General features: G+C 39.3%; 1 protein-coding gene across 3 annotated transcripts in view; it reads right to left on the bottom strand.

The window, feature by feature from the left end:
* The window catches only part of LOC133608863 (protein unc-13 homolog C), a 384,474-nt gene that overhangs the window by 134,024 nt on the left and 234,132 nt on the right, over positions 1 to 16,318 (bottom strand). For all 3 annotated transcript variants that reach the window (XM_061964459.2, XM_061964461.2, XM_061964460.2), the window contains exons 15-16: positions 15,583 to 15,672; positions 5,692 to 5,820 (exon numbers count right to left, since the gene is read on the bottom strand). In XM_061964459.2, the coding sequence (XP_061820443.2) occupies positions 5,692 to 5,820; positions 15,583 to 15,672 (219 nt within the window). The remainder of the gene's footprint in view (positions 1 to 5,691; positions 5,821 to 15,582; positions 15,673 to 16,318) is intronic.

Below are 16,318 nucleotides of genomic sequence, written 5' to 3'. Positions count from 1 at the left end.
AAAAAAGGTATAATTAGCAAAAGTGTCTCTCTCTCTCTGGTGTGGTAATTGCTTACAACACCTCTGGCTGTTTAAGCAAAAGAGCGTATTATTCCATTATAGTCGAAGAAAAAGGACATTATCTTGTGTGGTGTGGCGAAGTTGCCTGTTGCTTGGTGGCTGTTCAGGCGAGACCGATGGAGGAGTAAACATGGACGCTCCGAGTGCTCCCGGCCAGCCAATATTAGTCAAAAAGATCCGAAAAGGCAGCCTGGGTTAATGTTCCATCTGCGATGCAGGTTGACCCGAAAGTGCTTATTTCAAAACAAATTTCCCAAATAAAGTAAGGTAGCTCCAGCACCCCCCGCAACTCTGAAAGAGACAAGTGGTAGAAAATGGATGGATGGAAGTCAGTATTGTCTGAGTATCTCTGTCTGGGCAGGAGCCTGCAATGCCTCAGACTGGAAGTCTCTCCAGAGAGTGGTGAGGACGGCGGACAAGATCATCAGGACTCCTCTTCCTCCTATCCAGGAGATCGCAAAAAGCCGCTGCCTGACCAGGGCTCAGAAAATCTGCAAAGACTCCTCCCACCCCCAACAAGGACTGTTTTCACTGCTGGACTCTAGAAAGAGGTTCCGCAGCCTCCGAAGCAGAACCTCCAGGTTCTGTAACAGCTTCTTCCCTCAGGCCGTAAGACTCTTGAACGCATCATAATTAAATGATCCCCTCAACTTCTCTCCAAAATGGATTAACTCGCTGGAATAAAAAAGACAATATAACATACATCCATAAATGTGGACGCATGTGAAAAAGTGCAATATATTTATCTGTACAGTAATCCATTTATTTATTTATATATATTTATTTATTTTATATATATATTTGTATATTATTTATATATATTTATTTATTTATATATGCACCTTATTGTTTTTTTTTAATTTATTAATTTATTTTTTTTATCCTGCACTACCATGAGCTTATGTAACGAAATTCCGTTCTTATCTGTGTGGTAAAGTTCAAATTTGAATGACAATAAAAAGGAAGTCTAAGTCTAAGTCTAAGTCTAATGTCTGCTACATATTTAACCCTCTTGGGACGTTGGATTTTAATTGTCTTCAAAGCCAAAAATCCTTTAAAGGCCGAAACAACATTTTGGATTCATATTTTTTTTTTGTGACTTTTTTGCGACATTTCTCAGTAAACTTCAGTCCTAAACAACAATAATGATGGTAAATGGGTTATACTTGTATAGCGCTTTTCTACCTTCAAGGTACTCAAAGAGCTTTGACACTATTTCCACATTCACCCATTCACACACACATTCACACACTGATGGCGGGAGCTGCCCTAACCACGACCCATCAGGAGCAAGGGTGAAGTGTTTTGCTAAAGGACACAACAGACGTGACGAGGTTGGTAGAAGCTGGGGATCGAACCAGGAACCCTCAGGTTGCTGGCACGGCCACTCTCCCAACCGCGCCACACCGTCCCCAATAATAATAATAATAATAATAAAATAATGTCGGAAGTTACTCAAGTTATGCAAATGTTCGCTAATTGAAAACTGTGACATCATTGATCATTTATAAAAAATAAAAAGACCGTGGATTTGTGGTTAGAGTGTATACTTCGCTCGGGGTCGCGGGTGTGGTTGAAGCCCATCTCAGCTGCATTCAACACATTTTGTTTAGATCGATTTTTATTGACATTTCATTAAACGGGTGGAAGTGGGAGGCTGGAGCCTATCCCAGCTGCACTCGGGTGTACGGCAGGATACGCCCGCTACAAGTCACCACCTCATCGCAGTGCTAACACAGATAGACAGACAACATTCACACTCAAACTTAATAAAATAATAATTTATACAATTATTGTATATTATTATATAATTATTCACAAAATAATGTGAATTAAATTAAATGATTAAATAAGTCATATATACTATTTTGTAAAACAATATTTGAATCATGCTACCTATATTTGTTGTGGTATATTTGGATAATTTACTTGTACAAACCCCAAAACCAGTGAAGTTGGCACGTTGTGTAAATCGTAAATAAAGACAAAATACAATGATTTGCAAATCCTTTTCAACTTATATTCAATTAAATAGACTGCAAAGACAAGATATTTAATGTTTGAACTGAGAAATATATTTTATTTTTTTTGCAAATATTCATCCATCCATCCATTTTCTACCGTTTGTCCCTTTTGGGGTGCTGGAGCCTATCTCAGCTGCATTTGGGTGGAAGGCGGGGTACACCCTGGACAAGTTGCCGCCTCATCACAGGGCCAAGACAGATAGACAGACAACATTCACACTCACATTCACACACTAGGGCCAATTTAGTGTTGCCAATCAACCTATCCCCAGGTGCATGTCTTTGGAGGTGGGAGGAAGCTGGAGTACCCGGAGGAAACCCATGCAGTCACGGGGAGAACATGCAAACTCCACACAGAAAGACCCTGAACCCGGGATTGAACTCAGGACTACTCAGGACCTTTGTATTGTGAGGCACATGCACTAACCCTTGATCCACCGTGCTTCCCGCAAATAATCATTAACTTATAATTTAATGGCAACAACACATTGCAAAAAAGTTGGCACATGGGCATTTTTACCACTGTGTTGTATGGCCTTTACTTTTAACAACACCCAGTAAATGTTTGGGAACTGAGGAGACCAATTTTTGAAGCTTTTCAGGTGAAATAATTTCCCATTCTTTCTTGATGTACGGCTTAAGTTGTTCAACAGTCCGGGGTCTCGGTTGTCGTATTTTACGCTTCATCATGCGCAACACATTTTAAATGGGATACAGGTCTGGACTACAGGCAGGCCAGTCTAGTACCCACACTCTTTTTCTACAAAGCCACACTGTTGTAACATGTGCAGAATGTGGCTTGGTATTGTCTTGCTGAAATAAGCAGGGGCGTCCATGAAAAACTCGTTGCTTGGATGGCAACATATGTTGTTCCAAAACCTATATGTACCTTTCAGCATTAATGGCGCCTTCTCAGATGTGTAAGTTTCCCATGCCTTGGGCACTAATACACCCCCATATCATCACATATGCTGGCTTTTGAACTTTGCGCCTATAACAATCCGGATAATTCCTTTCCTCTTTGGTCCGGAGGACACAACATCCACAGATTCCAAAAACAATTTCAAATGTGGACTCGTCAGACCACAGAACATTTTTCCACTTTGCATCAGTCCATCTTAGATGAGCTCTGGCCCAGCGAAGCCGGCGGCGTTTCTGGGTGTTGTTGATAAATGGCTTTGGCTTTGCATAGTAGAGTTTTAACTTGCACTTACAGATGTAGCAACAGACTGCAGTTACTGACAGGGGTTTTCTGAAGTGTTCCTGAGACCATGTGGTGATATATTTTACACACTGATGTCGCTTTTTGATGCAGGGAGGGATCGAAGGTCCGTAATATCGCTTACGTGCAGTGATTTCTCCAGATTCTCTGAAGCTTTTGGTGAAATCCCTCAATTCCATGCAATAGCTCGGTGAGAAATGTTGTTCTTAAACTGTTTGACAATTTGCTCACGCATTTGTTCACAAAGTGGTGACCCTCGCCCCATTCTTGTTTGTGAATGACTGAGCATTTCATGGAAGCTGCTTGTATACTCAATCATGGCACCCACCTGTTCCCAATTTGCCTGTTCACCTGTGGGATGTTCCAAATAAGTGTTTGACGAGCATTCCTCAACTTTCTCCGTCTTTTTTGCCACTTGTGCCAGCTTTTTTGAAACATGTTGCAAGCATCAAATTCCAAATGAGATTATATTTGCAAAAAATAACAGATTTCCAGTTCGAACGGTAAGTATCTTGTCTTTGCAAACTATTCAATTGTATATAGGTTGAAAAGGATTTGCAAATCATTGTATTCTGTTTTTATTTACCATTTACACAACGTGCCAACTTCACTGGTTTTTGGTTTTGTATATATGATATATGTTAGGGTTGTACGGTATGCCGGTATTGGTATCGTACCGTGATACTAATGAATCATTTTCGGTACTATACCGCCTCTGAAACGTACCGGTCCCGCAGCCCCCCGCGCCCGCGTTGCAGTCACGTTGTGACATTCCTGGTTTACGAGCAGAGGAGCATGTTCGGCAGCGCACAATCACAGAGTACTTACAAACAGACACAGTGTGTAGACAGAAAAGGGAGAACGGACGCATTGAAAAGTACCGATAAAGGTGAAGTTATAACACTGAAACGCCCTCAGGAAGAGGTGCTTTAAGACATGGCTAGCTAACTTGCGGCTAACGTCCACCCGCAGTCTGCAGTGTTGTAACTACTTCTAAATCACTAATCCTCGCCTCCATGGCGACAAATAAAGTACGTTTCTTACAAGTATCATCCCTGCAGGACGAGGAATAGCTAAACATGCTTCACTACACACCGTAGTAAAATGTAAACAAACGCCATTGCTGGGTCTACACCTAACATCCACTGTAATGATATCAATTACAGGCACATATGTAGTCGATACTACTATGGTTATGTTGATATTTTTTGGCATCACAACATCTTCTTTCGTTTAAAAAAAATGTATATTATCTTTATAAACTCAGGAATTACGTCCCTGGACACATGAGGACTTTAGATATGACCAATGTATGATCCTGTAACGACTTGGTATCAGATTGATACCCACATTTGTGGTATCATCCAAAACTAATGTAAAGTATTAAACAACAGAAAAATAAGTGATTATTACATTTTAACAGAAGTGTAGATAGAACATGTTAAAAGATAAAGTATATGTCAGCAGACTAATTATGAGTCTTTGTTTGTTTACTTACTACTAAAAGACAAGTTGTCTTGTATGTTCACTATTTTATTTAAAGACTTAACTGCAATAAGAAACATATGTTTAATGTACCCTAAGATTTTTTTGTTAAAATAAAGCCAATAATGCAATTTTTTTGTGGTCCCCTTTATTTAGAAAAGTACCGAAAAATACCGAAATCATTTTAGCACCGGTACCGTTACAACACTAATATATGTATGTATATTTATACGTGCATATGTATGTATGTATGCATGTTTAAATATACACAGTATGCACAGTATATACTGTATATATGTATGAACGTATACCTGTATATATGTATGAATGTATACCTGTATGTGTATGTGTATGTATAGTATGTATGTATGTATGTATGTATGTATATATATATATATATATATTGTCGGAGGCAGATATTTACATATATCCGAATTTAAGTGTTACTTCTTTTTATTTCATAATCATATTACAAAACAGCTAGTGTTTTTCTTCCAAATGTGGTCTTTTGGTTGTCTGCAAAACTGTGTGCTTAACCTTGAATGAGGAATGTTAGAGAGAGAGATAATAAGCATGTGTTTTGGCTAGAGAGACATGACTGCCAGGGGGGGGGGGCAGACCATCTTGGCGGCGCGATAGAATGTTCTATGCTGAACTGGTCTTAATGTATATGCAAAGCTTTGCAAATATATTACAAAATACCTATTCTGTCTCTGGTGGTTTTTCTACTCAGCTTTAAGTGTCGTAAAGAGCTTGGGAGCGACTTGTGACTTGAATTCCCTGGGAGGAACAACTGGTCCAAAACGCAACAATATATATATATATATATATATATATATACACAGTATGTGTGTAGCATGCTGTTTCGTCTTCTCTGTGTGAAATGCAACCATTGCTTACCTGGTCCAGCAGCTGGTTGTACAGCTCGTGACAGTTATCAAAGATGTATTTATATGTAGAGTCCAGGCAGGCTTTCACGCAGTCCTTCACCACCATGCTGGCTCTGGGTGGACTCTGGAGCTCTTGTACCTAGTGCGCACACACATACACACCATTAATATAAGTGCAGGCTCAGTCTTTGTGAAGATTGTGGAGGACCAAGCCCTGGCAAGGTAATCACATCACAGAGATGTCTTCACTCGAACGTCAATCACCTCACCCAAAGACTACTTTACTATGTCATGGTCAATACATGAGATATGACTAAATACTTGGCAAATGTTGTTGGGTTTTTCTTTACATCATTTACAATATTGCACCTAATATGTGATCACTTAGAGTATGATGCATTTTTAAGGAAACCTGCTATTCTAAGAAATTAAGACTGGCGACAAATCTATGTCGCTCTTAAAAAATTAAAAACAGCTCGGATTTGTAGTTGTGTTAACGCCCAAGCATTAAAATGTGAGTCTTGCCTGCTGTCCGTGCATAATTCCTACAAATTATTGATGTTCCCCGACTCTGAGGCTTTTAGTTTGCACAAAAATACAATCTGAACTCATATGTTGTGACACCATTAGGAACTTCAAATGAATATGCAGTAGGGGTATAATAATCGCACTTAGGTTTTAAATAGAGATGTCGGTTTTTTTATTTATTTTTATTTTTTATTAAATCAACATAAAAAACACAAGATACACTTAAAATTAGTGCACCAACCCAAAAAAACCTCCCTCCCTCATTTACACTCATTCACACTCATTCACACAAAAGGGTTGTTTCTTTCTGTTATTAATATTCTGGTTCCTACATTATATATCAATATATATCAATACAGTCTGCAAGGGATACAGTCCGTAAGCACACATGATTGTGCGTGCTGCTGGTACACTAATAGTACTAACCTTTAACAGTTATTTTTACTAATTTTCATTAATTACTAGTTTCAATGTAACTGTTTTTATATTGTTTTACTTTCTTTTTTTATTCAAGAAAATGTTTTTAATTTATTCATCTTATTTTGTTTAATTTTTTTTTTTTTAAAGTACCTTATCCTCACCATACCTGGTTGTCCAAATTAGGCATAATAATGTGTTAATTCCACGACTGTATATGTCGGTTGATATCGGTATCGGTTGATATCGGTATCGGTAATTAAAGAGTTGGACAATATCGGATATCGGCAAAAAGCCATTATCGGACATCTCTTGTTTTAAGGTCGTGGTTCGGGTCATTTTAGATACAGAAATGCAAAAAAATAATACTGTTTAGCTTTAATTAGTTTTTCAAATAAAACAATACAAATTATAACAAGTACAGTAATTCTCAAGATGCAGTAAATACAATTTTCATATAAACCATTCAAAAAATGTTTACTTTTGTAGAGGCGTGGGGCGGTATAGCTCGGTTGGTAGAGTGGCCGTGCCAGCAATTGAGGGTTCCAGGTTCGATCCCCGCTTCTGTCATCCTAGTCACTGCCGTTGTGTCCTTGGGCAAGACACTTCACCCACCTGCTCCCAGTGCCACCCACACTGGTTTAAATGTAACTTAGATATTGGGTTTCACTATGTAAAGCGCTTTGAGTCACTAGAGAAAAAGCGCTATATAAATATAATTAACTTCACTTCACTTCACTCGACAAGCGCAACAGTAACCATTTAAAAAGTATTTTGGAAATCTTAGGAAATTAAAATGTATTGTTTCCTGAAGTGCAGCAATAATAATTCCAAGTTTGTTGCATCAATACCGATCTCCCCTGAACAATGTTAGCGCTAGGGATGGACACCTTTCACATTTTGATCAATACCAATTCCCGGTACATGGGAATCGATACTAGCACTCCACGGTACCAATTTTTGAAACAATACTTTTGTGTGTGCCAATGTTTATTTTATTTTTTTTTAACATTTAACATTCAGCTGTGCTGTCCATTTATCTTGTTTTCTTACACACCTGTGTCTCATTTGCAAGTACTGTACTGTATTATATAGTAGATTTAGCATGCAGTTGCAATTCCAAAACATTAGATGGCAGCAGTGTATAGACTACAGTTTGTTGATTTAGCCAGGAAAGTGTTTGCCAGCCTTTTATTTAGTTGAGCCCTACAAAGTTTTAATAGTGTTTGTATTGTATTTATTACACACCAGCTATTCGATTGTAACATACATCTTATTTGTAGTTTTGATTCCCAATTTTGGAGGTGTTGGAATTCCCATGAAAAATTGTTAATGCTAATCAGTAGCATGTCAATGGCAAATTCAATGTAAATTAGCATCAAGTTAGCACATTTTGAAAATCAAAGCCCTACTAACTACTGTCTTCTTTGTTAGCATGGAATATTTCAATATCACATAGAGGCAGCCTGGCTGACTCCACTATTGAGTGCTTGACTGCATGTTTTCTGGCCAAGTGTTTGAGCCGGTGCCGAGTCTGCAAATGTGGAGTGTTGGGCAACAATATGGCACCAGGTAGTGCCGACGGACTTTGGTCGGTACCTATAAAAGTACTAAATTCTGTACTCTCTAGTTTGCAGACTGCTTTCGTATCACTCAATTTTATGTTGGTTTATTTCCCCAGTAAGGTGAGACCATACAAAAGATTATTTAATTTTGTGTCTTAAATGCTTTTGAGCGTTTTACAGTTCCTTAATATTTGTTTATTTTTTTTAAGACTTGTCGAGGTGCAAAATAAAATCAAAATATTTAAAAAAAGTTCTAGTTGTCACGAGCTGGGAGGTACATTTGACGACGTGACCCCAAGATGCAGCAGACGACAGGTAGGTGGCGAGTAAAAAATAATGTTATTTAATATGAACAGAAACACACCCACAAAAGGAGTGGATGAAAGAACAAAAGAAGGCGAGTGCGGTTAAAAACCTATTTTGGAAAACAATAAACACTCAAAACATGAGGCGGTAAGCATAGCAGAGCAGTGCAGTGATCTGAAATAAGAGACTGATTGGCAACCGGGTACAGGTGTGTCCAGGTTGCCAATCAGGGACGGGCGTGGGAACCAGTACTGAATGGACAGACAAGGGAAGTGAAACTACGAAATAAGAGTACTGGACAGTGACTAAAACACCGCACAAACAGGAATAAACCACACCAGTCCAAAACAGACACAAGAGTGTGACAGTTAGGTTGTCACAATCTTCCATGACAGTTTTGGATTTGTGTTTATTTTCCTTTGCTTGGTTTTACACCTGTACCTGTTTGCTTTACATGCCAGCCCTGGATCATCCTTCATTGTTTAGGGGCTATGCTACTGAGGTGTTTTCTTTCTGTGCACTCCCAAGTTGCCCCAGTTTTTGTTTTTGTCCTAATATGCAATTTATTTTATTTCATTATTTTACTATCATTCTCTTTATTGTTTTTATTCTGTCCAACTGTTTTTGTTGAGGCTAAAATGCAACACAATTTTGTTCTGCAAACACATTTCTGATGCTATGCTTGAATGACAATAAATCATCTGAATTTAAATCTAATACTGTAAGTTAACTTTTATTTTTACCCGCACACCACCTACCGTCTCTGTATCTTGGGGTTACGTTGCAAACAACCATTCAAACTTGTCTGAGGTAAGGTTAGTAGAGGTTCAAAGTTTTAATTCCTGTGTTTCAACGTTACCATTTGCTAACAAAATAATAGAGAATGTGTAAAAATAGATGCAGTGATTAAAGAGAATGAAAAGGAAAAAAAATAAAAAATACAATACAAATACAATAATATAATAATAAATAGACGTAAAAAAACAAAGAAAAATATATACAAACCCCGTTTCCATATGAGTTGGGAAATTGTGTTAGATGTAAATATAAACGGAATACAATGATTTGCAAATCCTTTTCAACCCATATTCAATTGAATGCACTACAAAGACAAGATATTTGATGTTCAAACTTTATTTATTTTTTTGCAAATAATAATTAACTTAGCATTTCATGGCTGCAACACGTGCCAAAGTAGTTGGGAAAGGTGGGAAAGGACATGTTCACCACTGTGTTACTTGACCTTTCCTTTTAACAACACTCAGTACACGTTTGGAAACTGAGGAGACACATTTTTTAAGCTTCTCAGGTGGAATTATTTCCCGTTCTTGTTTGATGTACAGCTTAAGTTGTTCAACAGTCCGGGGGTCTCCGTTGTGGTATTTTAGGCTTCATAATGCGCCACACATTTTCAATGGGAGACAGGTCTGGACTACAGGCAGGCCAGTCTAGTACCCGCACTCTTTTACAATGAAGCCACGTTGATGTAACACGTGGCTTGGCATTGTCTTGCTGAAATAAGCAGGGGCGTCCATGGTAACGTTGCTTGGATGGCAACATATGTTGCTCCAAAACCTGTATGTACCTTTCAGCATTAATGGCGCCTTCACAGATGTGTAAGTTACCCATGCCTCGGGCACTAATACACCCCCATACCATCACAGATGCTGGCTTTTCAACTTTGCGCCTATAACAATCCGGATGGTTCTTTTCCTCTTTGGTCCGGAGGACATGACATCCACAGTTTCCAAAAACAATTTGAAATGTGGACTCGTCAGACCACAGAACACGTTTCCACTTTGTATCAGTCCATCTTAGATGAGCTCAGGCCCAGCGAAGGCGACGGCGTTTCTGGGTGTTGTTGATGAACGGTTTTCGCCTTGCATAGGAGAGTTTTAACTTGCACTTCCAGATGTAGCGACCAACTGTAGTTACTGACCGTGGGTTTCTGAAATGTTCCTGAGCCCATGTGGTGATATCCTTTACACACTGATGTCGCTTGTTGATGCAGTACAGCCTGAGGGATCGAAGGTCACGGGCTTAGCTGCTTATGTGCAGTGATTTCTCCAGATTCTCTGAACCCTTTAATGATATTACAGACCGTAGATGGTGAAATCCCTAAATTCCTTGCAATAGCTGGTTGAGAAAGATTTTTCTTAAACTGTTCAACAATTTGCTCACGCATTTGTTGACAAAGTGGTGACCCTCGCCCCATCCTTGTTTGTGAATGACTGAGCATTTCAAGGAATCTACTTTTATACCCAATCATGGCACCCACCTGTTCCCAATTTGCCTGTTCACCTGTGGGATGTTCCAAATAAGTGTTTGATGAGCATTCCTCAACTTTCTCAGTATTTATTGCCACCGTTCCCAACTTCTTTGTCACGTGTTGCTGGCATCAAATTCTAAAGTTAATGATTATTTGCAAAACAAAAAATGCTTATCAGTTTGAACATCAAACATGTTGTATTTGTAGCATATTCAACTGAATATGGGTTGAAAATTATTTGCAAATCATTGTATTCCGTTTATATTTACATGTAACACAATTTCCCACAAAATAGAGAATAATTTATCAATTTAGGCTAGAGATGTGATAATAAACACATAAATATAGTAGTAAAAGGACAAAACATATCATGTATAAATAAATGCAGGATATACACACAGCAAGAACGTATTTTTACTTTTTTATGTAATGATGCTTGCTTCAAGAAGTATTCATCCATCAGTGTGATCCATCAGTGTGGTCCATCAGTGCGCTACTCAAGCTGCAATATCAGTATGCATGTTTGGACCATGTGGTTATACATCACTTCCTGTTGGGGAAAGCCAAGCCACCTGCATCCATTATGCATACTGTAATTGACGTGTGGCGTTCAAGTGTATTTGCAGTACGTCACCCAACAGTATATAGCGGCTCGTGCACAGGCGGTGACGCTCGGCGTGGTTTTGACACCGGAACAAAATCTTTGGTGACCCAAAGTGACAGTTTCTATTCCTCCACTCACAGCTGCCATCTTAGCTATTCCGCCATGCCTCAGCGCTCCTGCAGCTGAATGGACCTTTTCATATAGACACCGAGAGAGGCGGGGGCGCGGAAACAAAGCGGATCATTTTCAATGCACAGCCTTACTGTATAGGATTCATGGCCGACTGTGAAGGACCTGGTAGCGACAAAGACATTTGCTTCTGAATGGTCCACATGCTTATCTCACAGAGGGTCTTAGTGTTTTTGCAGCAAGAATTAATTTTTTTTGGGGCAATCGGTTTCAAAACAGCAGCACACTCCTGTCACACAGAAGATCTTCGACGTGCATTGGACGAGTTCGCTTTGAGAAATTTGTGAGATTCGATTGATTTTTAGTCCAAATGAAATGAGCCCAGAATCAATGGGGTTTTATGTTTACAAGCAAATTTTGGGAGGGAGGGGTTTGGGGAGGTGTTACGGTCGTGTGGGTGTTTTTGTTGCTTCTAGAGAAGGTTGTGCGCTAAAAGCTTTGATGTGACACGACGTGAGGAAGGTCACTCGCAGATGAGCTCCATCATTATTTATCACCATCTTTATCCTTTTATCAATTTCTCCTAAATGAAGAACCTCGGTGCTCCACCCCGCCACCTCCTGATCAATACTTATACATTCACTTTAAAAGTGTGCATATTTTCTTTCTTTACCCCCTGTTAACCTTTTTTGCCCCTTTAATGTGTGACCCAGAGGCGGGATGATGCCTTTGTGTAAGGGGAGTACACAATTACAGTATTTTCCGGACCATAAGCCGCTACTTTTTCCCCACGCTTTGAACCCTGCGACTTATACAAAGATGCGGCTAATCTATGGATTGTTTTTAATTCGCTAACAAAGATATGTAAATGTAACTAAAGATAGATAAATAGATAGTACTTTATTGATTCCTTCAGGAGAGTTCTTTTAAATTAAAATTCCAGCAGCAATGTACAGATTTGAGATTGAATTTGAAAAGTTAAAAAGTAAATAATGGGGGTATAAATGGAAATAAAACAGAAAATATTACAATAAGAATAAAAATAAAAAGCAACAATAAGAATTAAAATATAACAGTAAAAATAAGAATATAACAAGATAAACTAGACAGTAGTGATCATGTTATGAAAATGTATTGCACTGTTATTGCACTGTAGGTGCAAGGTATGTAAATAAAAATGTACTAAATATTTCTGTGTAAATATCTCAATTCCCAAAGTACTAGTATACAGTACAGGCCAAAAGTTTGGACACACCTTCTCATTCAGTGCGTTTTTTTTTTATTTTCATGACTATTTACATTGTAGATTGTCACTGAAGGCATGTGGAGTTATGTACTCAACAAAAAAAAGGTGAAATAACTGAAAACATGTTTTATATGCTAATTTCTTCAAAATAGCCACCCTTTGCTCTGATTACTGCTTTGCACACTCTTGGCATTCTTTCGATGAGCTTCAAGAGGTAGTCACCTGAAATGGTTTTCACTTCACAGGTGTGCTTGAAGCTCATCGAGAGAATGCCAAGAGTGTGCAAAGCAGTAATCAGAGCAAAGGGTGGCTATTTTGAAGAAACTACAATATAAAACATGTTTTGTCAAAAATGTCACCTTTTTTTGTTAAGTACATAACTCCACATGTGTTCATTCATAGTTCTGATGCCCTCAGTGACAATCTACATTGTAAATAGTCATGAAAATAAAGAAAATGCATTGAATGAGAAGGTTTGTCCAAACTTTTAGCCTGTACTGTATATCTGCTGCTAATATATCGTTTTTTCCGAACTATAGAGCGCACCAGGACCCACTAAATTTGAGAAGAAATAACTTTTTTTCTATATATTAGCCACACCGGACTATAAACCGCACATATATTCATTGTGAAATGAGTTACTTGCACATAATTATTTTGCAAATGTTTATTCACATACCTAATTATTTCAAAATGGTGTCTGCGACACAGCAGTAAAACGGCTGATCAAACACAACAGAAGTCATCGTCATGGACCCACTAGCTGCGGAAGCTAACTCTCTAATCAGCTAAACAGACTCAATAACTCCACGGTGACGTCTTGGTGGGTTTACTGAGGAATTTGTGAAACTAAAACCATACAAAAATAATGCCATTGTAAGTTAACAATGCTAACACAGACATAAACGTGTTAGCATGATGCAAACGACGCTAGCGTCATTACATTACGATAGCAAATATGCATGAAAACACTCCTATATACATCACACATGGGACGGTTTAGTAGATTTGAATTGTGTTGGTAAGGTCCTGAGTAGTCTTGGGTTCAATCCCGGGTTCAATCCCGGGCTCGGGATCTTTCTGTGTGGAGTTTGCAAGTTCTCCCCGTGACTGCGTGGGTTCCCTCCGGGTACTCCGGCTTCCTCCCACTTCCAAAGACATGCACCTGGGGATAAGTTGATTGGCAACACTAAAATTGGCCCTAGTGTGTGAATGTTGTCCGTCTATCTGTGTTGGCCCTGCGATGAGGTGGCGACTTGTCCAGGGTGTACCCCGCCTTCCGCCCGATTGTAGCTGAGATAGGCTCCAGCACCCCCCGCGACCCCAAAGGGAATAAGCGGTAGAAAATGGATGGATGGATATTGTGAAACGTACAAACGTTGCCTGGAGTGATGACTGAAAAATCATTTCGAGCAGGAACGCTACGGCCGGTTTGACTTTTGGTTCAAGGTAAGGCTGGGGGATTATATGATCGTGATCGTTGATCGCGATTAATTTGACTTAAGTCAAAGTCCCAATGATTGTCACACACACACTAGGTGTGGTGAAATTTGTCCTCTGCATTTGACCCATCCCCTTGTTCACCCCCTGGGAGGTGAGGGGAGCAGTGGGCAGCAGCAGAATAATTTTTGGTGATTTAACCCCCAATTCCAACCCTTGATGCTGAGTGCCAAGCAGGGAGGTAATGGGTCCCATTTTTATAGTCTTTGGTATGACTCGGCCGGGGTTTGAACTCACAACCTACCGATCTCAGGGCGGACACTCTAACTACTTAAATCACGGTGATCAGCTGTTAGCACATTTCATCGATCAAACATGGCGTAAAAGTCTGTTAGAAGTTACCGCAGTAGAAAACAGTAGGGAAGCAACAATGCTTGGTAGAGTCCTGCACGGAACGATCGACCTTTATTGACCAGGATCCTGTGTGTGTCGGTGAATGTGTGTGTGTGTGTGTGTTTGTGTGTGTGTCTGTGAATGTGTGTGTGTGTGTTTTTGTGTACGTTTGCATCTCGTTCCACCGTCGCAAAAGTCAGTCTCCTCACAGATATAATTATTGTTCAATCACGTTGTGCCTCGTCCAGTTACACAGCTGTAAGTGCAGCCCAGAAGAACAAAATAAAGAAATATGACTAACACTACCAAGTGAAATTACACGACGGGCCAAATTTAACCCATGGGTTAGAGTGTCGGCCCTGAGATCGGTAGGTTGTGAGTTCAAACCCCGGCCGAGTCATACCAAAGACTATAAAAATGGGACCCATTACCTCCCTTCTTGGCACTCAGCATCAAGGGTTGGAATTGGGGTTAAATCACCAAATGGTTCCTGAGCGCAGCCACTGCTGCTGCTTACTGCTCCCCGCACCTCCCAGGAGGTGGAACAAGGGGATGGGTCAAATGCAGAGGGTAATTTCACCACACCTAGTGTGTGTGTGACTATCAGTGGTACTTTAACTTTAATTTTCTAGTCTCACATAAGGAGTGTGGCTATTGGACAAAATTCCAAAAATGTCAAGCCCAAATTTAAGGAAATGTCAGTACAAGTAAATAACAAGACCATGTTAAGACCAAGGGAAATGTGAGACCACGGCAAGACTAAAGTAGACCTATTAAACCAGGAAAAGGTAAGACTGAGTCAAGACCAAGACCAAGCTATATCAAGACCAAGTCAGTGTGACACCAAGTTTGTATCAAATGATAAAAACTTTGTTCTTCAAAAGTGAAGAACAAGTGTTCAGTTGGTCTTGGGACCAAATCCACTGTCCCTTAAGCCTTTGCTGAGGCCGAGGTGAAACCAAGATGAAACTATAGACCCCCAGGCCTGTACTAGAGATATTCACCTTCATCCTGAAGAAGGTAATGCTGGTCAAAAGATCCACAGTGGACTTCAGGTCTTGAAGACGCTCTTGGTTTCCGGCAGGGAAATTATCCTGGAGGGGGCACAAAACAACAACAACAACAATAAAAAAAACTGAACATTTAGTCCACAACATTAAGATAGATTAGAGATGAATATCCAGCACTCATAGTAGAAAGAGCCACTGTCTAATCCAGGGGTGTCAAACGTACGGCCCGAGGGCCGGATCAGGCTCGCAAATAGGTTTTATCCGGCCTGCGGGATGAGTTTGCCAAGTATAAAAATGAATCTGGAATTTTTGAATGAAAGAAACAGCTGTTCTAAATGTGTCCACTGGATGTCGCTATAGCAATTCTTTGTATCTTTGTAGATGATGCACATATGTACACAATAAACCACATGATGTTAGTACCTCAGTCGGGGAAAATGATCAAACTACATATATAACATACTGTAATTTGATTTGGATATAATTTCTTTATCTTGATAGATTGAAAATGAACACCAATGAGTTGACTGATGAACATTATCACATTCAGAAAATATAAATAACTACAAATAAAGGTAGAATACTATTAACTGCAACATATAAGTGTAGAAAAACCCAACAACATTATGATTTGTACAATTTCAGAATGTGCTTGTTCTATTTTTAAACAAAGAAAACAATCTGAAGGTGTCTTTATTTTTAAGTTATCATGCCGTGATTTTACCAGTCC

Source organism: Nerophis lumbriciformis, linkage group LG06, assembly GCF_033978685.3.
Source record: "Nerophis lumbriciformis linkage group LG06, RoL_Nlum_v2.1, whole genome shotgun sequence".
Lineage (NCBI taxonomy): Eukaryota > Metazoa > Chordata > Actinopteri > Syngnathiformes > Syngnathidae > Nerophis > Nerophis lumbriciformis.
This window is presented reverse-complemented; position numbering and strand designations above follow the sequence as displayed.